This window comes from Oncorhynchus nerka, linkage group LG6, assembly GCF_034236695.1.
Source record: "Oncorhynchus nerka isolate Pitt River linkage group LG6, Oner_Uvic_2.0, whole genome shotgun sequence".
Lineage (NCBI taxonomy): Eukaryota > Metazoa > Chordata > Actinopteri > Salmoniformes > Salmonidae > Oncorhynchus > Oncorhynchus nerka.
The window spans coordinates 76,827,706-76,849,645 of NC_088401.1; the positions used below are offsets into that span (position 1 = coordinate 76,827,706).

Genomic DNA, 21,940 nt, shown 5'->3' on the forward strand with positions numbered 1-21,940 from the left:
ACTGTATATATCTTTACTGTATATATCTCTCTTTACTGAACATCTCTCTCTCTTTAGTGTATATATCTCTCTTTACTGAATATCTCTCTCTCTCTCTCCTGTATATATATCGCTCTTTACTGAATATCTCTCTCTCTCTACTGTATATATCTCTCTTTACTGAATAGCTCTCTCTCTCTACTGTATATATCTCTCTTTACTGTATCTCTCTCTATCTTTACTGTATATATCTCTCTAAACTGTCATTCTCTCTCTCTTTACTGAATCTCTCTCTCTTTGCTGTATATATCTCTCTACTGTATCTCTCTCTCTTTACTGTATATATCTCTCTACTGTATCTCTCTCTCTCTCTTTACTGTATATATCTCTCTTTACTGTATATCTCTCTCTTTACTGTATATATCTCTCTACTGTATCTCTCTCTCTCTGTATGTAGGTATCAGGACAGAACAGGACTTTTACGTGCGCCTCATCGATTCCATGACCAAACAGGTACCATCTCTTTCATGAAAGGCAATGTGTGCGTGGGTACGTGTGTGTGTGTGTCTGTCTGTGTGTGACTCACAGGTCTGAGAGCATGTAGTGTGGTTGGCGAGAGGTGAAACTGGACCGAGGATGTTGGAAGAGGTGCTGGACGGGCCAGATGGTGCACTATACTACAGTCTGGCAGATCAACTGCTCACAAACGCACGCACACATGCACACGCACGCACGCACACACACGCATGCACACACACACACACACACACACACACACACACACACACACACACACACACACACACACACACACACAAACACATTATGTATATCATGCTACCAGATGAAAACCACTTGGCAAACTCTATTTTACTAACAAACCAAACCTCTCTCGCTCTCTCTCTCTCTCTCCCTCACTCTCAATCTCACTCTCACTCTCACTCCCACTCTCACTGTCTCAATTCAATTCAAAGGGCTTTATTGGCATAGGAAACATATGTTTACATTGCCAAAATAATTGAAATAGATAATAAACAAAAGTGAAATAAACAATAAAAAATTAACAGTAAACATTACACTCATAAAAGCTCCAAAGGAATAGAAACATTTCAAATGTCATATTATGTGTATATACAGTGTTGTAACGATGTGCAAATATTTAAAGTACAAAACGGAAAATAAATAAACATAAATATTGGTTGTATTTACAATGGTTTTTGTTCTTAACAAATCTTGCTGCTGTGATGACATACTGTGGTATTTCACACAATAGATATGGGAGTTCATCAAAATTGAATTTGTTTTTTTTCTCTCTCTCTCTCTCTCTCTCTCTCTCTCTCTCTCTCTCTCTCTCTCCAGGCGATCACCTATGAGGGACAGGATAAGAACCCTGAAATGTGTCGGGTTTTAATGACTCATGAGATCATGTGCAGGTAAGATAGATAATGCGTGCTGAGAGAGAGAGGGAGACAGAAAGAAAAAGAGGGAACGGAAGAGAGAGAGGGATTATGCAAACATAAATGATCTGTGTGTGTGTGTGTGTGTGTGTGTGTCTCCCCCAGGTACAGTCAGAAGATCGGTTTATTCAGAAACGGCTTGTCAGTCTGCTTCCCCCTCCCCCTGTACCCAGAATGCAACGCTCCCCAGGTCCAGTGGGACCACAACATGACCCAGTTCTGAGAGGGAGAGAAAGAGAGAAAGAGAGAGAGATAAATAGGGGGGGCAAAGGAAGAGAGGGGGAGAGGAGGTCAAGAGATAATGAGATATAGGGAGGGAAAGGGGGAGAGGAGGTCAAGAGATAATGAGATATAGGGAGGGAAAGGGGGAGAGGAGGTCAAGAGATAATGAGATATAAGGAGGGAAAGGGGAGAGAGAGAGGTAGAGAGAGAGTGGGGGCAGAGAGAGGGGGGCAGAGAGAAAGGTAAGAAGAAGGGAGGGAGGGGGAACAGGAGGGAGGTGGTAAGAGAGACAGGGAGAGGGGTGCAGAGAGAAAGGTAAGAAGAAGGGAGGGGGGGGACAGGAGGGAGGTGGGGAGACAGGGAGAGGGGGGCAGAGAGAAAGGTAAGAAGAAGGGAGGGAGGGGGAACAGGAGGGAGGTGGGGAGACAGGGAGAGGGGGCAGAGAGAAAGGTAAGAAGAAGGGAGGGAGGGGGAACAGGAGGGAGGTGGTAAGAGAGACAGGGAGAGGGGGTGCAGAGAGAAAGGTAAGAAGAAGGGAGGGAGGGGGAACAGGAGGGAGGTGGGGAGACAGGGAGAGGGGGGCAGAGAGAAAGGTAAGAAGAAGGGAGGGAGGGGGAACAGGGGGAGGTGGTAAGAGAGACAGGGAGAGGGGGTGCAGAGAGAAAGGTAAGAAGAAGGGAGGGGGGCAGGAGGGAGGTGGGGAGACAGGGAGAGGGTGCAGAGAGAAAGGTAAGAAGAAGGGAGGGAGGGGGAACAGGAGGGAGGTGGGGAGACGGGGAGAGGGGGCAGAGAGAAAGGTAAGAAGAAGGGAGGGAGGGGGAACAGGAGGGAGGTGGTAAGAGAGACAGGGAGAGGGGGGCAGAGAGAAAGGTAAGAAGAAGGGAGGGAGGGGGAACAGGAGGGAGGTGGGGAGGCAGGGAGAGGGGGGCAGAGAGAAAGGTAAGAAGAAGGGAGGGAGGAGGAACAGGAGGGAGGTGGTAAGAGAGACAGGGAGAGGGTGCAGAGAGAAAGGTAAGAAGAAGGGAGGGAGGGGGAACAGGAGGGAGGTGGGGAGACAGGGAGAGGGGGCAGAGAGAAAGGTAAGAAGAAGGGAGGGAGGGGGAACAGGGGGAGGTGGTAAGAGAGACAGGGAGAGGGGGTGCAGAGAGAAAGGTAAGAAGAAGGGAGGGGGGCAGGAGGGAGGGAGAAAGGGAGAGGGGGCAGAGAGAAAGGTAAGAAGAAGGGAGGGGGGAACAGGAGGGAGGTGGGGAGACAGGGAGAGGGGGGCAGAGAGAAAGGTAAGAAGAAGGGAGGGAGGGGGAACAGGAGGGAGGTGGGGAGACAGGGAGAGGGGGGCAGAGAGAAAGGTAAAATGGGAGGGAGGGGGAACAGGAGGGAGGTGGTAAGAGAGACAGGGAGAGGGGGGGCAGAGAGAAAGGTAAAATGGGAGGGAGGGGGAACATGAGGGAGGTGGGGAGAGAGACAGGGAGGACTAAGATGTCTGGTTTTCTAATGATGTCAGAATAGAGACATGGTGCTAACTGAGAATAGAGCACCAGAGGCTTCAGAGAGTTGTGAACCTGAAGCTGTCTCTGTCCCAGCATCTCCTAATATCAATCAGTATATATATATAATCAGTCACCTCACCTTACTTACTGATACCTTGTTGATTTCATTGATTGATTGATCATTTAGGCACAGTTTTGATTGAACACACACATATTCTATCTCGCTCTGTCTCCCTCCCTATCTCTCACTCTCTGTCTCCCAATCGCTCTCTCCCCATCTCTCAATCAATCGCTCTCTCCCCATCTCTCAATCAATCACTCTCTCCGTTCTCTCTGCCTCTCAATCTCTCACCCCTCTTCCTGTGTCTCACTCTTTTAATTCAATTCAATTCAAGGGGCTTAATTTGCATGGGAAACGTGTTAACGTAGATAATATACAAAAGTGAAGTAAACAATACAAGTAAACAGTAAACATTACAGTATACATTACACATACAGAAGTTCCAAAACAATAAAGACATTACAAATGTCATATTACGTAAATATACGGTGTTGTAACAATGTACAAATGGTTAAGGGTATACAAGGGAAAATAAATAAGCATAAATATGAGTTGTATTACAATGGTGTTTGTTCTTCACTGGTTCAAATCAAATCAAATGTATTTATAAAGCCCTTCGTACATCAGCTGATATCTCAAAGTGCTGTACAGAAACCCAGCCTAAAACCCCAAACAGCAAGCAATGCAGGTGTAAAAGCACAGTGGCTAGGAAAAACTCACTAGAAAGGCCAAAACCTAGGAATAAACCTAGAGAGGAACCAGGCTATGTGGGGTGGCCAGTCCTCTTACATTTACATTTAAGTCATTTAGCAGACGCTCTTATCCAGAGCGACTCTTCTGGCTGTGCCGGGTGGAGATTATAACAGAACATGGCCAAGATGTTCAAATGTTCATAAATGACCAGCATGGTCGAATAATAATAAGGCAGAACAGTTGAAACTGGAGCAGCAGCACAGTCAGGTGGACTGGGGACAGCAAGGAGTCATCATGTCAGGTAGTCCTGGGGCACGGTCCTAGGGCTCAGGTCCTCCGAGAGAGAGAAAGAAAGAGAGCATTAGAGAGAGCATATGTGGGGTGGCCAGTCCTCTTCTGGCTGTGCCGGGTGGAGATTATAACAGAACATGTCCAAGATGTTCAAATGTTCATAAATTTCCAGCATGGTCGAATAATAGTAAGGCAGAACAGTTGAAACTGGAGCAGCAGCATGGCCAGGTGGACTGGGGACAGCAAGGAGTCATCATGTCAGGTAGTTCTGGGACATGGTCCTAGGGCTCAGGTCAGTTGAAACTGGAGCAGCAGCATGGCCAGGTGGACTGGGGACAGCAAGGAGTCATCATGTCAGGTAGTCCTGGGGCATGGTCCTAGGGCTCAGGTCCTCCGAGAGAGAGATAGAAAGAGAGAAGGAGAGAATTAGAGAACGCACACTTAGATTCACACAGGACACCGAATAGGACAGGAGAAGTACTCCAGATATAACAAACTGACGCTAGCCCCCCGACACATAAACTACTGCAGCATAAATACTGGAGGCTGAGACAGGAGGGGTCAGGAGACACTGTGGCCCCATCCAAGGACACCCCGGACAGGGCCAAACAGGAAGGATATAACCCCACCCACTTTGCCAAAGCACAAGCCCCCGCACCACTAGAGGGATATCTTCAACCACCAACTTACCATCCTGAGACAAGGCTGAGTATAGCCCACAAAGATCTCCGCTACGGCACAACCCAAGGGGGGGGGGGGGGGGGGCGCCAACCCAGACAGGATGACCACAACAGTGAATCAACCCACTCAGGTGACGCACCCCCTCCAGGGACGGCATGAGAGAGCCCCAGTAAGCCAGTGACTCAGCCCCTGTAATAGGGTTAGTGGCAGAGAATCCCAGTGGAAAAAGGGGAACCGGCCAGGCGGAGACAGCAAGGGCAGTTCGTTTCTCAAGAGCCTTTCCGTTCACCTTCCCACTCCTGGGCCAGACTATACTCAATCATATGACCCACTGAAGAGGAGTCTTCAGTAAAGACTTAAAGGTTGAGACCGAGTTTGCGTCTCTGACATGGGTAGGCAGACCGTTCCATAAAAATGGAGCTCTATAGGAGAAAGTCCTGCCTCCAGCTGTTTGCTTAGAAATTCTAGGGACAATTAGGAGGCCTGCGTCTTGTGACCGTAGCGTACGTGTAGGTATGTACGGCAGGACCAAATCAGAGAGATAGGTAGGAGCAAGCCCATGTAATGCTTTGTAGGTTATTAGTAAAACCTTGAAATCAGCCCTTGCTTTGACAGGAAGCCAGTGTAGAGAGGCTAGCACTGGAGTAATATGATCAAATTTTTTGGTTCTAGTCAGGATTCTAGCAGCCGTATTTAGCACTAACTGAAGTTTATTTAGTGCTTTATCCGGGTAGCCGGAAAGTAGAGCATTGCAGTAGTCTAACCTAGAAGTGACAAAAGCATGGATTAATTTTTCTGCATCAATTTTGGACAGAAAGTTTCTGATTTTTGCAATGTTATGTAGATGGAAAAAAGCTGCCCTTGAAATGGTCTTGATATGTTCTTCAAAAGAGAGATCAGGGTCCAGAGTAACGCCGAGGTCCTTCACAGTTTTATTTGAGACGACTGTACAACCATTAAGATTAATTGTCAGATTCAACAGAAGATCTCTTTGTTTCTTGGGACCTAGAACAAGCATCTCTGTTTTGTCCGAGTTTAATAGTAGAAAGTTTGCAGCCATCCACTTCCTTATGTCTGAAACACATGCTTCTAGCGAGGGCAATTTTGGGGCTTCACCATGTTTCATTGAAATGTACAGCTGTGTGTTATCCGCATAGCAGTGAAAGTTAACATTATGTTTTCGAATAACATCCCCAAGAGGTAAAATATATAGTGAAAACAATAGTGGTCCTAAAACGGAACCTTGAGGAACACCGAAATTTACAGTTGATTTGTCAGAGGACAAACCATTCACAGAGACAAACTGATATCTTTCCGACAGATAAGATCTAAACCAGGCCAGAACATGTCCGTGTAGACCAATTTGGGTTTCCAATCTCTCCAAAAGAATGTGGTGATCGATGGTATCAAAAACAGCACTAAGGTCTAGGAGCACGAGGACAGATGCAGAGCCTCGGTCCGATGCCATTAAAATGTCATTTACCACCTTCACAAGTGCCGTCTCAGTGCTATGATGGGGTCTAAAACCAGACTGAAGCATTTTGTATACATTGTTTGTCTTCAGGAAGGCAGTGAGTTGCTGCGCAACAGCCTTCTCTAAAAAGAAGATTTTAAAGATTCAATATAGGCCGATAGTTTTTTATATTTTCTGGGTCAAGGTTTGGCTTTTTCAAGTGAGGCTTTATTACTGCCACTTTTAGTGAGTTTGGTACACATCCGGTGGATAGAGAGCAGTTTATTATGTTCAACATAGGAGGGCCAAGCACAGGAAGCAGCTCTTTCAGTAGTTTAGTTGGAATAGGGTCCAGTATGCAGCTTGAAGGTTTAGAGGCCATGATTATTTTCATCATTGTGTCAAGAGATATAGTACTAAAACATTTGAGCGTCTCTCTTGATCCTAGGTCCTGGCAGAGTTGTGCAGACTCAGGACAACTGAGGTCTGGAGGAATACGCAGGTTTAAAGAGGAGTCCGTAATTTGCTTTCTAATAATCATAATCTTTTCCTCAAAGAAGTTCATGAATTTATCACTGCTAAAGTGAAAGTCATCCTCTCTTGGGGAATGCTGCTTTTTAGTTAGCTTTGCGACAGTATCAAAAAGGAATTTCGGATTGTTCTTATTTTCCTCAATTAAGTTAGAAAAATAGGATGATCGAGCAGCAGTAAGGGCTCTTCAGTACTGCACGGTACCGTCTTTCCAAGCTAGTCGGAAGACTTCCAGTTTGGTGTGGCGCCATTTCCGTTCCAATTTTCTGGAAGCTTGCTTCAGAGCTCGGTTATTTTCTGTGTACCAGGGAGCTAGTTTCTTATGAGAAATGTTTTTAGTTTTTAGGGGTGCAACTGCATCTAGGGTATTGCGCAAGGTTAAATTGAGATCCTCAGTTAGGTGGTTAACTGATTTTTGTCCTATGGCGTCCTTGGGTAGACAGAGGGAATCTGGAAGGACATCAAGGAACCTTTGTGTTGTCTGTGAATTTATAGCACAACTTTTGATGTTCCGTGGTTGGGGTCTGAGCAGATTATTTGTTGCAATTGCAAACGTAATAAAATGTTGGTCCGATAGTCCAGGATTATGAGGAAAAACATTAAGATCCACAACATTTATTCCATGGGACAAAACTAGGTCCAGCGTATGACTGTGACAGTGAGTGGGTCCAGAGACATGTTGGACAAAACCCACTGAGTCGATGATGGCTCCGAAAGCCTTTTGGAGTGGGTCTGTGGACTTTTCCATGTGAATATTAAAGTCACCAAAGATTAGAATATTATCTGCTATGACTACAAGGTCCGATAGGAATTCAGGGAACTCAGTGAGAAACGCTGTATATGGCCCAGGAGGCCTGTAAACAGTAGCTATAAAAAGTGATTGAGTAGGCTGCATAGATTTCATGACTAGAAGCTCAAAAGACGAAAACGTCATTTTTTTTTTTTGTAAATTGAAATTTGCTATCGTAAATGTTAGCAACACCTCCGCCTTTGCTGGATGCACGGGGGATATGGTCACTAGTGTAGCCAGGAGGTGAGGCCTCATTTAAAACAGTAAATTCATCAGGCTTAAGCCATGTTTCAGTCAGGCCAATCACATCAAGATTATGATCAGTGATTAGTTCATTGACTATAATTGCCTTTGAAGTAAGGGATCTAACATTAAGTAGCCCTATTTTGAGATGTGAGGTATCATGATCTCTTTCAGTAATGACAGGAATGGAGGTGGTCTTTATCCTAGTGAGATTGCTAAAGCGAACACCGCCATGTTTAGTTTTGCCCAACCTAGGTCGAGGCACAGACACGGTCTCAATGGTGATAGCTGAGCTGACTACACTGACTGTGCTAGTGGCAGACTCCACTATGCTGGCAGGCTGGCTAACAGCCTGCTGCCTGGTCTGCACCCTATTTCATTGTGGAGCTAGAGGAGTTAGAGCCCTGTCTATGTTGGTAGATAAGATAAGAGCACCCCTCCAGCTAGGATGGAGTCCGTCACTCCTCAGCAGGTCAGGCTTGGTCCTGTTTGTGGGTGAGTCCCAGAAAGAGGGCCAATTATCTACAAATTCTATCTTTTGGGAGGGGCAGAAAACAGTTTTCAACCAGCGATTGAGTTGTGAGACTCTGCTGTAGAGCTCATCACTCCCCCTAACTGGGAGGGGGCCAGAGACAATTACTCGATGCCGACACATCTTTCTAGCTGATATGCACGCAGAAGCTATGTTGCGCTTGGTGATCTCTGACTGTTTCATCCTAACATTGATGGTGCCGACGTGGATAACAATATCTCTATACTCTCTACACTCGCCAGTTTTAGCTGTAGCCAGCACCATCTTCAGATTAGCCTTAACGTCGGTAGCCCTGCCCCCTGGTAAACAGTGTATGATCGCTGGATGATTCGTTTTAAGTCTAATACTGCGGGTAATGGAGTCGCCAATGACTAGAGTTTTCAATTTGTCAGAGCTAATGGTGGGAAGCTTCGGCGTCTCAGACCCCGTAACGAGAAGAGTAGAGACCAGAGAAGACTCGGCCTCTGACTCCGACCCGCTGCTTAATGGGGAAAACCGGTTGAAAGTTTCTGTCGGCTGAATGAGCGACACCGGTTGAGCGTTCCTACAGCATTTCCTTCCAGAAACCGTGAGAAAGTTGTCCGGCTGCGGGGACTGTGCCAGGGGATTTATACTACTATCTGTACTTACTGGTGGCACAGACGCTGTTTCATCCTTTCCTACACTGAAATTACCCTTGCCTAACGATTGCGTCTGAAGCTGGGCTTGTAGCACAGCTATCCTCGCCGTAAGGCGAGTACAGCGACTGCAATTAGAAGGCATCATGTTAATGTTACTACTTAGCTTCGGCTGTTGGAGGTCCTGACGAATCGTGTCCAGATAAAGCGTCCGGAGTGAAAAAGTTGAGGAAAAAATAAATAAATATATGAACAGTAATTAAAAAGTGAAAACCGTAAAGTTGTCAGGTAGCAAAATAGGTTGGCAACAAAACGCACAGCAACTCGAAAACAAGCCTGCAAGTTGGTTGCCCTTTTCTTGTGGCAACAGGTCACAAATCCTGCTGCTGTGATGACACACTGTGGAATTTCACCCAGTAGATATGGGAGTTTATCAAAATTGGGTTAGTTTTCAAATTCTTTGCGGATCTGTGTAATCTGAGGGAGATATGTGTCTCTAATATGGTCATACATTGGACAGGAGGTTAGGAAGTGCAGCTCAGTTTCCACCTCATTTAGTGAGCAGTATGCACATAGCCTGTCTTCTCTTGAGAGCCATGTCTGCCTACGGTGGCCTTTCTCAATAGCAAGGCTATGCTCACTGAGTCTGTACATAGTCAAAGCTTTCCTTAAGTTTGGGTCAGCCACAGTGGTCAGGTATTCTGCCGCTGTGTAGTCTCTGTTTAGGGTCAAATAGCATTCTAGTTTGCTCTGTTTTTTTGTTAACTCTTTCCAGTGTGCCAAGTAATTATCTTTTTGTTTTCTCATGATCTGATTGGGTCTAATTGTGTTAGTCTCCTGGGGCTCTGTGGGGTGTGTTTGTGTTTGTGAACAGAGCCCCAGGACCAGCTTGCTTAGGGGACTCTTCTCCAGGTTCATCTCTCTGTAGGTGATGGCTTTGTAATGGAAGGTTTCGGATTAGTTTCCTTTTAGGTGGTTGTAGAATTTAACAGCTCTTTTCTGTATTTTGATAATTAGTGGGTATCGGACTAATTCTGCTCTGCATGCATTATTTGGTGTTCTAAGTTGTACACGGATGATATTTTTGCAGAAATCTGCTTGCAGACTCACAAGTTGGTGTTTGTCCCATTTTGTGAATTCTTGGTTGGTGAACGGACCCCAGACCTCACAACCATAAATGGCAATGGGTTCTATAACTGATTCAAGTATTTCTTTGACAGATCCTAATTGGTATGTCAAATTTGATGTTCCTTTTGATGGCATAGAAGGCCCTTATTGCCTTGTCTCTCAGCTCGTTCACAGCTTTGTGGAAGTTACTTGTGGCGCTGATGTTTAGGCCGAGGTCTGTGTAGGTCTGCTCAGATAGCTGATGTTTAAAGTTAGTGGGGGAAATATAAGTCTCCAGCTTCAGCGATTTTTGCAATTCGTTCCAGTCATTCCAGTTTATCCATGTATCTCCGTTTTGAAAAGATAACTCTTTGTGTTGTTGTTTGTTTAGTGCTGTTCCTTCTTTTTCCGTAGTGTATTTCTATATTGTTTTAGTGATTCACCATAGTGAAGGCGTAGGCTCAGGTTTTCTCTATGTTTTTGGTTGGATAGGTTTCTCAATTTCTTTCTTAGGTTCTTGCATTCTTCATCAAACCATTTGTCACTGCTGTTCATTTTCTTAGGTTTTTATATTTTATAAGGAAGCTGAGAGGTTTACTGTTATACTGAGAGGTATACCAATATACTGTTTATGTTTTCTACTAAGTTTACACCTTCACAATTACAGTGAATCGTTTTGTCCAGGAAGTTGTCTAAAAGGGATTGAATTTATTGTTGTTTAATTGTTTTATGGTAGGTTTCCACACTACTTTCCTTCCATCTATAGAATGTCTTAATGTTACTCAGTTCCTTTGGCTTTGATGCCTCATGATTGAGTATTGCTCTGTTCAAGTAGACTGTGATTTTGCTGTGATCTGACAGGGGTGTCAGTGGGCTGACTGAAGGCTCTGAGACTATGGGTTGAGGTCAGTGATAAGGTAGTCTACATTACTACTGCCAAGAGATGAGCTATAGGTGTCACTACCATAGGAGTCCCCTTGAAGCCTACCATTGACTATGTACATACCCAGCGTGCGACAGACCTGCAGGAGTTGTGACACGTTTTTGTTGTTTTTGTTGTCATAGTTGTGCTCAGGGGGGCATATGGGGGAGAGAATGCTGTCACCTCCAGGTAGGTGTTTGTCTCCCTGTGTGCTGAGGGTGTCAGGTTCTTGTCCAGTTCTGGCATTTAGGTCACCACAGACTAGTGCATGTCCCTGGGCCTGGAAATGATTGATTTCCCCCTCCAGGATGCAGAAGCTGTCTTCATTAAAGTATGGGCATTCTAGTGGGGGGATATAAATAGCACACAGGAGGAAATTTTTCTCTGTTAAGATAATTTCCTTTGTAATTTGTAGCCAAATATAAAATGTTCCTGTTTTGATTAATTTAATAGAGTGAATTAGGACTGCTCTATACCAAATTAGCATACCCCCCGAGTCCCTTCTCAGCTCTCTGTGACCTTGGGGGCAACCAGTGGGTCCATCTCCTCTATACCATTTTTCTTGTAGGATGACAATGTCTGTATTTCTGATTTCTTTGGTGAAGTCCAGGTTCCTGGTCTTTAGACCAAAGGCAGATGACCTTGGGACTTGGATTTTCCGGGATGAGATAGTGAAGGCTTTGTGTTCCATAAAGTGTCCAATGTTATTCGTCTCACTCTCTCTCACTCTCTCTCCCCTCTCCCTCTCTTTCACTCTCTCGCCCCTCTTCTTATCTTTCTCTCTCTCACTCTCGCTCTCTGTCTATCTATCTCGGTCTATGTTTATTTCTCTCCATCTCTCTTTCACCTCTCTCTTCCTATTTCTCTCTCTCTCCCTATCTCTCTCTCTCTCTCTCTCCCTCTTTCTCTCTCTCCCTCTCAGTCGGTGTTGTGATAAGAAAAGTTGTGGCAACAGAAACGAGACACCCTCTGACCCCGTCATCATTGACAGGTAAGCAGGCTCCCCCTCTCACCTGTCCCAGTTGTCATGGTGATGTACTTGTGTATAACACTGTGCAGCGATGTGTACAGAGGAGGAAGGTAAGCCAGGGTGTGAGAGTGTGTGGGTTTGTGATGAGCATTGAGCAGCTCAGGGTTGCTTCTGTCAAGTCTTGGTTGTTATGTTGAGTTGTCTCAGTGAAACAACCTGAACCTCATACAGTACCTGTATCAGCCCTCCTAACAATCCCATACAGTACCTGTATCAGCCCTCCTAACAATCCCATACAGTACCTGTATCAGCCCTCCTAACAATCCCATAGAGTACCTGTATCAGCCCTCCTAACAATCCCATACAGTACCTGTATCAGTCTTCCTAACAATCCCATACAGTACCTGTATCAGTCTTCCTAACAATCCCATACAGTACCTGTATCAGCCCTCCTAACAATCCCATACAGTACCTGTATCAGTCTTCCTAACAATCCCATACAGTACCTGTATCAGTCTTCCTAACAATCCCATACAGTACCTGTATCAGCCCTCCTAACAATCCCATACAGTACCTGTATCAGTCTTCCTAACAATCCCATACAGTACCTGTATCAGTCTTCCTAACAATCCCATACAGTACCTGTATCAGTCTTCCTAACAATCCCATAGAGTACCTGTATCAGCCCTCCTAACAATCCCATACAGTACCTGTATCAGGCTTCCTAACAATCCCATACAGTACCTGTATCAGTATTCCTAACAATCCCATACAGTACCTGCATCAGCCCTCCTAACAATCCCATAGAGTACCTGTATCAGCCCTCCTAACAATCCCATACAGTACCTGTATCAGTCTTCCTAACAATCCCATACAGTACCTGTATCAGTCTTCCTAACAATCCCATAGAGTACCTGTATCAGTCTTCCTAACAATCCCATACAGTACCTGTATCAGTCTTCCTAACAATCCCATACAGTACCTGTATCAGTCTTCCTAACAATCCCATACAGTACCTGTATCAGCCCTCCTAACAATCCCATACAGTACCTGTATCAGTCTTCCTAACAATCCCATACAGTACCTGTATCAGCCCTCCTAACAATCCCATAGAGTACCTGTATCAGCCCTCCTAACAATCCCATAGAGTACCTGTATCAGCCCTCCTAACAATCCCATACAGTACCTGTATCAGTCTTCCTAACAATCCCATACAGTACCTGTATCAGCCCTCCTAACAATCCCATAGAGTACCTGTATCAGCCCTCCTAACAATCCCATACAGTACCTGTATCAGTCTTCCTAACAATCCCATACAGTACCTGTATCAGCCCTCCTAACAATCCCATAGAGTACCTGTATCAGCCCTCCTAACAATCCCATAGAGTACCTGTATCAGTCTTCCTAACAATCCCATACAGTACCTGTATCAGTCTTCCTAACAATCCCATACAGTACCTGTATCAGTCTTCCTAACAATCCCATAGAGTACCTGTATCAGTCTTCCTAACAATCCCATACAGTACCTGTATCAGCCCTCCTAACAATCCCATACAGTACCTGTATCAGCCCTCCTAACAATCCCATACAGTACCTGTATCAGTCTTCCTAACAATCCCATACAGTACCTGTATCAGCCCTCCTAACAATCCCATACAGTACCTGTATCAGTCTTCCTAACAATCCCATACAGTACCTGTATCAGCCCTCCTAACAATCCCATACAGTACCTGTTCAGTCTTCCTAACAATCCCATACAGTACCTGTATCAGCCCTCCTAACAATCCCATAGAGTACCTGTATCAGCCCTCCTAACAATCCCATAGAGTACCTGTATCAGCCCTCCTAACAATCCCATACAGTACCTGTATCAGTCTTCCTAACAATCCCATACAGTACCTGTATCAGCCCTCCTAACAATCCCATAGAGTACCTGTATCAGCCCTCCTAACAATCCCATAGAGTACCTGTATCAGTCTTCCTAACAATCCCATACAGTACCTGTATCAGTCTTCCTAACAATACCATAGAGTACCTGTATCAGTCTTCCTAACAATCCCATAGAGTACCTGTATCAGCCCTCCTAACAATCCCATACAGTACCTGTATCAGTCTTCCTAACAATCCCATACAGTACCTGTATCAGTCTTCCTAACAATCCCATACAGTACCTGTATCAGTCTTCCTAACAATCCCATACAGTACCTGTATCAGTCTTCCTAACAATCCCATACAGTACCTGTATCAGTCTTCCTAACAATCCCATACAGTACCTGTATCAGTCTTCCTAACAATCCCATACAGTACCTGTATCAGCCCTCCTAACAATCCCATACAGTACCTGTATCAGTCTTCCTAACAATCCCATACAGTACCTGTATCAGTCTTCCTAACAATCCCATACAGTACCTGTATCAGTCTTCCTAACAATCCCATAGAGTACCTGTATCAGTCTTCCTAACAATCCCATACAGTACCTGTATCAGCCCTCCTAACAATCCCATACAGTACCTGTATCAGCCCTCCTAACAATCCCATACAGTACCTGTATCAGCCCTCCTAACAATCCCATAGAGTACCTGTATCAGCCCTCCTAACAATCCCATACAGTACCTGTATCAGTCTTCTTAACAATCCCATACAGTACCTGTATCAGTCTTCCTAACAATCCCATAGAGTACCTGTATCAGTCTTCCTAACAATCCCATACAGTACCTGTATCAGTCTTCCTAACAATCCCATACAGTACCTGTATCAGTCTTCCTAACAATCCCATACAGTACCTGTATCAGCCCTCCTAACAATCCCATACAGTACCTGTATCAGTCTTCCTAACAATCCCATACAGTACCTGTATCAGCCCTCCTAACAATCCCATAGAGTACCTGTATCAGCCCTCCTAACAATCCCATAGAGTACCTGTATCAGCCCTCCTAACAATCCCATACAGTACCTGTATCAGTCTTCCTAACAATCCCATACAGTACCTGTATCAGCCCTCCTAACAATCCCATAGAGTACCTGTATCAGCCCTCCTAACAATCCCATACAGTACCTGTATCAGTCTTCCTAACAATCCCATACAGTACCTGTATCAGCCCTCCTAACAATCCCATAGAGTACCTGTATCAGCCCTCCTAACAATCCCATAGAGTACCTGTATCAGTCTTCCTAACAATCCCATACAGTACCTGTATCAGTCTTCCTAACAATCCCATACAGTACCTGTATCAGTCTTCCTAACAATCCCATAGAGTACCTGTATCAGTCTTCCTAACAATCCCATACAGTACCTGTATCAGCCCTCCTAACAATCCCATACAGTACCTGTATCAGCCCTCCTAACAATCCCATACAGTACCTGTATCAGTCTTCCTAACAATCCCATACAGTACCTGTATCAGCCCTCCTAACAATCCCATACAGTACCTGTATCAGTCTTCCTAACAATCCCATACAGTACCTGTATCAGCCCTCCTAACAATCCCATACAGTACCTGTTCAGTCTTCCTAACAATCCCATACAGTACCTGTATCAGCCCTCCTAACAATCCCATAGAGTACCTGTATCAGCCCTCCTAACAATCCCATAGAGTACCTGTATCAGCCCTCCTAACAATCCCATACAGTACCTGTATCAGTCTTCCTAACAATCCCATACAGTACCTGTATCAGCCCTCCTAACAATCCCATAGAGTACCTGTATCAGCCCTCCTAACAATCCCATAGAGTACCTGTATCAGTCTTCCTAACAATCCCATACAGTACCTGTATCAGTCTTCCTAACAATCCCATAGAACCTGTATCATCCTAACAATCCCATAGAGTACCTGTATCAGCCCTCCTAACAATCCCATACAGTACCTGTATCAGTCTTCCTAACAATCCCATACAGTACCTGTATCAGTCTTCCTAACAATCCCATACAGTACCTGTATCAGTCTTCCTAACAATCCCATACAGTACCTGTATCAGCCCTCCTAACAATCCCATAGAGTACCTGTATCAGCCCTCCTAACAATCCCATACAGTACCTGTATCAGTCTTCCTAACAATCCCATACAGTACCTGTATCAGTCTTCCTAACAATCCCATACAGTACCTGTATCAGCCCTCCTAACAATCCCATACAGTACCTGTATCAGTCTTCCTAACAATCCCATACAGTACCTGTATCAGTCTTCCTAACAATCCCATACAGTACCTGTATCAGTCTTCCTAACAATCCCATAGAGTACCTGTATCAGCCCTCCTAACAATCCCATACAGTACCTGTATCAGCCCTCCTAACAATCCCATACAGTACCTGTATCAGCCCTCCTAACAATCCCATACAGTACCTGTATCAGTCTTCCTAACAATCCCATACAGTACCTGTATCAGCCCTCCTAACAATCCCATAGAGTACCTGTATCAGCCCTCCTAACAATCCCATACAGTACCTGTATCAGTCTTCCTAACAATCCCATACAGTACCTGTATCAGTCTTCCTAACAATCCCATACAGTACCTGTATCAGGCTTCCTAACAATCCCATACAGTACCTGTATCAGTCTTCCTAACAATCCCATACAGTACCTGTATCAGTCTTCCTAACAATCCCATACAGTACCTGTATCAGTCTTCCTAACAATCCCATACAGTACCTGTATCAGTCTTCCTAACAATCCCATACAGTACCTGTATCAGTCTTCCTAACAATCCCATACAGTACCTGTATCAGTCTTCCTAACAATCCCATAGAGTACCTGTATCAGCCCTCCTAACAATCCCATAGAGTACCTGTATCAGCCCTCCTAACAATCCCATACAGTACCTGTATCAGTCTTCCTAACAATCCCATACAGTACCTGTATCAGTCTTCCTAACAATCCCATACAGTACCTGTATCAGCCCTCCTAACAATCCCATACAGTACCTGTATCAGTCTTCCTAACAATCCCATACAGTACCTGTATCAGTCTTCCTAACAATCCCATACAGTACCTGTATCAGTCTTCCTAACAATCCCATAGAGTACCTGTATCAGCCCTCCTAACAATCCCATACAGTACCTGTATCAGCCCTCCTAACAATCCCATACAGTACCTGTATCAGCCCTCCTAACAATCCCATACAGTACCTGTATCAGTCTTCCTAACAATCCCATACAGTACCTGTATCAGTCTTCCTAACAATCCCATAGAGTACCTGTATCAGCCCTCCTAACAATCCCATACAGTACCTGTATCAGCCCTCCTAACAATCCCATACAGTACCTGTATCAGTCTTCCTAACAATCCCATAGAGTACCTGTATCAGTCTTCCTAACAATCCCATAGAGTACCTGTATCAGCCCTCCTAACAATCCCATACAGTACCTGTATCAGTCTTCCTAACAATCCCATACAGTACCTGTATCAGTCTTCCTAACAATCCCATACAGTACCTGTATCAGGCTTCCTAACAATCCCATACAGTACCTGTATCAGTCTTCCTAACAATCCCATACAGTACCTGTATCAGCCCTCCTAACAATCCCATACAGTACCTGTATCAGTCTTCCTAACAATCCCATACAGTACCTGTATCAGCCCTCCTAACAATCCCATAGAGTACCTGTATCAGTCTTCCTAACAATCCCATACAGTACCTGTATCAGGCTTCCTAACAATCCCATAGAGTACCTGTATCAGTCTTCCTAACAATCCCATACAGTACCTGTATCAGCCCTCCTAACAATCCCATACAGTACCTGTATCAGCCCTCCTAACAATCCCATACAGTACCTGTATCAGCCCTCCTAACAATCCCATAGAGTAACTCCCTCATTAGTTGACTTTGCTTAATGTCCTCCTTCCTGTGGTTTTGCTGCAGTGACCTGTTTCTCAAAAATGACTCTTAACGAGACCACGCTAATTAGACAATCACTCCCATTACTCTTCCAGAAGTGTGTGTGTGTGTATGTGTTGTGTGTGTGTGTGTGTGTGTGTGTGTGTGTGTGTGTGTGTGTGTGTGTGTGTGTGTGTGTGTGTGTGTGTGTGTGTGTGTGTGTGTGTGTGTGCGTGTGGCTCATTATCCTGTAAATCTGGGAATTATTATTATTTATAGGTATTCATTGTTATTGTGAATGATTGTTATTTTATTGTGTTACTATTTCCTTTTTTTATTTAGCAAATTTTTCTTGCTTTTTGACTCTGCATCTTTGGGAAAGGGCTCGTAAGTAAGCATTTCATGGTAAAGTCTACACCTGTTGTATTCAGCATATGTGACAAATACAACTTGATTTAATTTGAAACAGCTGATAGCTGACCAACTCTTATTTAACAAACTAAATAACACCAGAGGATGAGAGAGAAGAGAGGAGAGAGGAGAGAGAAGAGAGGAGAGAGGAGAGAGGAGAGGAGAGAGAGGAGAGAGAGAAGAGAGAGAGAAGAGAGGAGAGAGGAGAGGAGTGAGAGAGGAGAGAGAGAAGAGAGGAGAGAGATGAGAGAAGAGAGAAAGAGGAGCGAGATGAGAGAGGAGAGAGAAGAGAGGAGAGAGAGAGAGGAGAGAGAGAAGAGAGAAAGAGGAGAGATAAAGAGGAGCGAGATGAGAGAGAAGAGAGGAGAGAGAAGAGAGAGAAGAGAGGATAGAGATGAGAGAGAAGAGAGGAGAGAGAAGAGAGAGAGAGGAGAGAGATAAGAGAGAAGAGAGGAGATAGAAGAGAGAGAGAAGAGGGAGAGAAGAGAGGAGAGAGATGAGAGAGAGAAGAGAGGAGAGAGAAAGAGGAGAGAGGTGAGGGAGAGAAGAGAGGAGAGAGATGAGAGGAGAGAGATGAGAGAGAGAAGAGAGGAGAGAGATGAGAGGGAGAGGAGAGGAGAGAGAAAGAGGAGAGAGATGAGAGGGAGAGGAGAGGAGAGAGATGAGAGAGAGAAGAGAGGGGCTGTTGTTCAGCGTAAGACAGGTGGTTATAATAATGTTTCAAGGGGAAGTTGAAGTTGTATAATTGAGTCTCTTTCAATGACAAAAACTGACCAGGTGAATCCAAGTTAAAGCTGTAATCACTTATGGATGCCACTTGTTAAAATCCACTTCAATCAGTGTAGATGAAGGAGAGGAGACGGGTTAAAGAAGGATGTTTAAACTAGATAGAATTGAGACATGGATTGTGTCTGTGTGCCATTCAGAGTGTGAATGGGCAGTATGTGTGCCATTCAGAGTGTGAATGGGCAGTATGTGTGCCATTCAGAGGGTGAATGGGCAGTATGTGTGCCATTCAGAGTGTGAATGGGCAGTATGTTCCAAGAACTACAACACTTCTGGGTTTTTCACACTAAAACAGTTTCCCGTGTGTATCAAGAATGGTCTACCACCCATTGTCCTATCCAGCCAACTTTAAATGTTCATTTGACTAGGCAAGACAGTTAAGAACAAATTTATATTTACAATGATGTCCTACACCGGCCAAATCCGGGCGACAATGGGCCATTTCTGTGCCGCCCTATGGGACTCCCAATCACGGCCAGTTGTGATACAGCCTGGATTCAAACCAGGGTCTGTAGTGACGCCTCAAGCACTGAGATGTAGTGCCTTAGACCGCGGCGCTACTCGGGAGCCCAACTTGACACAACTGTGGAAAGCACTGGAGTCAACATGGGCCAACGCTTTTGACACCTTATAGAGTCCATGCACCAACAAATTGAGGCTATTCTCAAGGCGAAAGGGGTTGCAACTCAATATTAGGAAGGTGTTCAGTGTAATTTGTTTACTTGTTTGTGGAAATGCTGAATAGGCTACTACAACTGCTAAGAATGTAGTGCTGCAAAATGAGCAAGTAGATCCTCCTCAATTTTTTCTCTGTCTCTCCTTCTTTCTCACTCTATCCATCCCTCCTTTTTCTCTCTCTCCTTCTTTCTCACTCTATCCATCCCTCCTTTTTCTCTATCTCTCCTTCTTTCTCACTCTATCCATCCCTCCTTTTTCTCTCTCTCCTTCTTTCTCACTCTATCCATCCCTCCTTTTTCTCTCTCTCCTTCTTTCTCACTCTATCCATCCCTCCTTTTTCTTTATCTCTCCTTCTTTCTCACTCTATCCATCCCTCCTTTTTCTCTCTCTCCTTCTTTCTCACTCTATCCATCCCTCCTTTTTCTCTGTCTCTCCTTCTTTCTCACTCTATCCATCCCTCCTTTTTCTCTATCTCTCCTTCTTTCTCACTCTATCCATCCCTCCTTTTTCTCTCTCTCCTTCTTTCTCACTCTATCCATCCCTCCTTTTTCTCTATCTCTCCTTCTTTCTCACTCTATCCATCCCTCCTTTTTCTCTATCTCTCCTTCTCTCTCACTCTATCCATCCCTCCTTTTTCTCTCTCTCCTTCTTTCTCACTCTATCCATCCCTCCTTTTTCTCTATCTCTCCTTCTTTCTCACTCTATCCATCCCTCCTTTTTCTCTCTCTCCTTCTTTCTCACTCTATCCATCCCTCCTTTTTCTCTATCTCTCCTTCTTTCTCACTCTATCCATCCCTCCTTTTTTCTCTCTCTCCTTCTTTCTCACTCTATCCATCCCTCCTTTTCTCTCTCTCCTTCTTTCTCACTCTATCCATCCCTCCTTTTTCTCTCTCTCCTTCTTTCTCACTCTATCCATCCCTCTTTTTCTCTATCTCTCCTTCTTTCTCACTCTATCCATCCCTCCTTTTTCTCTCTCTCCTTCTTTCTCACTCTATCCATCTCTCCTTTTTCTCTCTCTCCTTCTTTCTCACTCTATCCATCCCTCCTTTTTCTCTATCTCTCCTTCTTTCTCACTCTATCCATCCCTCCTTTTTCTCTATCTCTCCTTCTCTCTCACTCTATCCATCCCTCCTTTTTCTCTATCTCTCCTTCTTTCTCACTCTATCCATCCCTCCTTTTTCTCTATCTCTCCTTCTCTCTCACTCTATCCATCCCTCCTTTTTCTCTATCTCTCCTTCTTTCTCACTCTATCCATCTCTCCTTTTTCTCTATCTCTCCTTCTCTCTCACTCTATCCATCTCTCCTTTTTCTCTATCTCTCCTTCTCTCTCACTCTATCCATCCCTCCTTTTTCTCTATCTCTCCTTCTCTCTCACTCTATCCATCTCTCCTTTTTCTCTATCTCTCCTTCTCTCTCACTCTATCCATCCCTCCTTTTTCTCTATCTCTCCTTCTTTCTCACTCTATCCATCCCTCCTTTTTCTTTATCTCTCCTTCTTTCTCACTCTATCCATCTCTCCTTTTTCTCTATCTCTCCTTCTCTCTCACTCTATCCATCCCTCCTTTTTCTCTATCTCTCCTTCTTTCTCACTCTATCCATCCCTCCTTTTTCTTTATCTCTCCTTCTTTCTCACTCTATCCATCTCTCCTTTTTCTCTATCTCTCCTTCTCTCTCACTCTATCCATCTCTCCTTTTTCTCTCTCTCCTTCTTTCTCACTCTATCCATCTCTCCTTTTTCTCTATCTCTCCTTCTCTCTCACTCTATCCATCCCTCCTTTTTCTCTATCTCTCCTTCTTTCTCACTCTATCCATCCCTCCTTTTTCTTTATCTCTCCTTCTTTCTCACTCTATCCATCTCTCCTTTTTCTCTATCTCTCCTTCTCTCTCACTCTATCCATCCCTCCTTTTTCTCTATCTCTCCTTCTTTCTCACTCTATCCATCCCTCCTTTTTCTCTATCTCTCCTTCTTTCTCACTCTATCCATCCCTCCTTTTTCTTTATCTCTCCTTCTTTCTCACTCTATCCATCTCTCCTTTTTCTCTCTCTCCTTCTTTCTCACTCTATCCATCTCTCCTTTTTCTCTATCTCTCCTTCTTTCTCACTCTATCCATCTCTCCTTTTTCTCTATCTCTCCTTCTTTCTCACTCTATCCATCTCTCCTTTTTCTCTATCTGTCCTTCTTTCTCACTCTATCCATCTCTCCTTTTTCTCTATCTCT

General features: G+C 44.5%; 1 protein-coding gene across 1 annotated transcript in view; it reads left to right on the forward strand.

Annotated features, from left to right (window-relative positions):
• LOC115128127 (transcription factor COE1-A-like) overlaps window positions 1–21,940 on the forward strand; it is a 124,067-nt gene that overhangs the window by 5,114 nt on the left and 97,013 nt on the right. Inside the window, exons 4-6 of the mRNA XM_065019880.1 lie at window positions 437–492; window positions 1,339–1,412; window positions 11,989–12,057. Coding sequence (XP_064875952.1) covers window positions 437–492; window positions 1,339–1,412; window positions 11,989–12,057 — 199 coding nt within the window. The remainder of the gene's footprint in view (window positions 1–436; window positions 493–1,338; window positions 1,413–11,988; window positions 12,058–21,940) is intronic.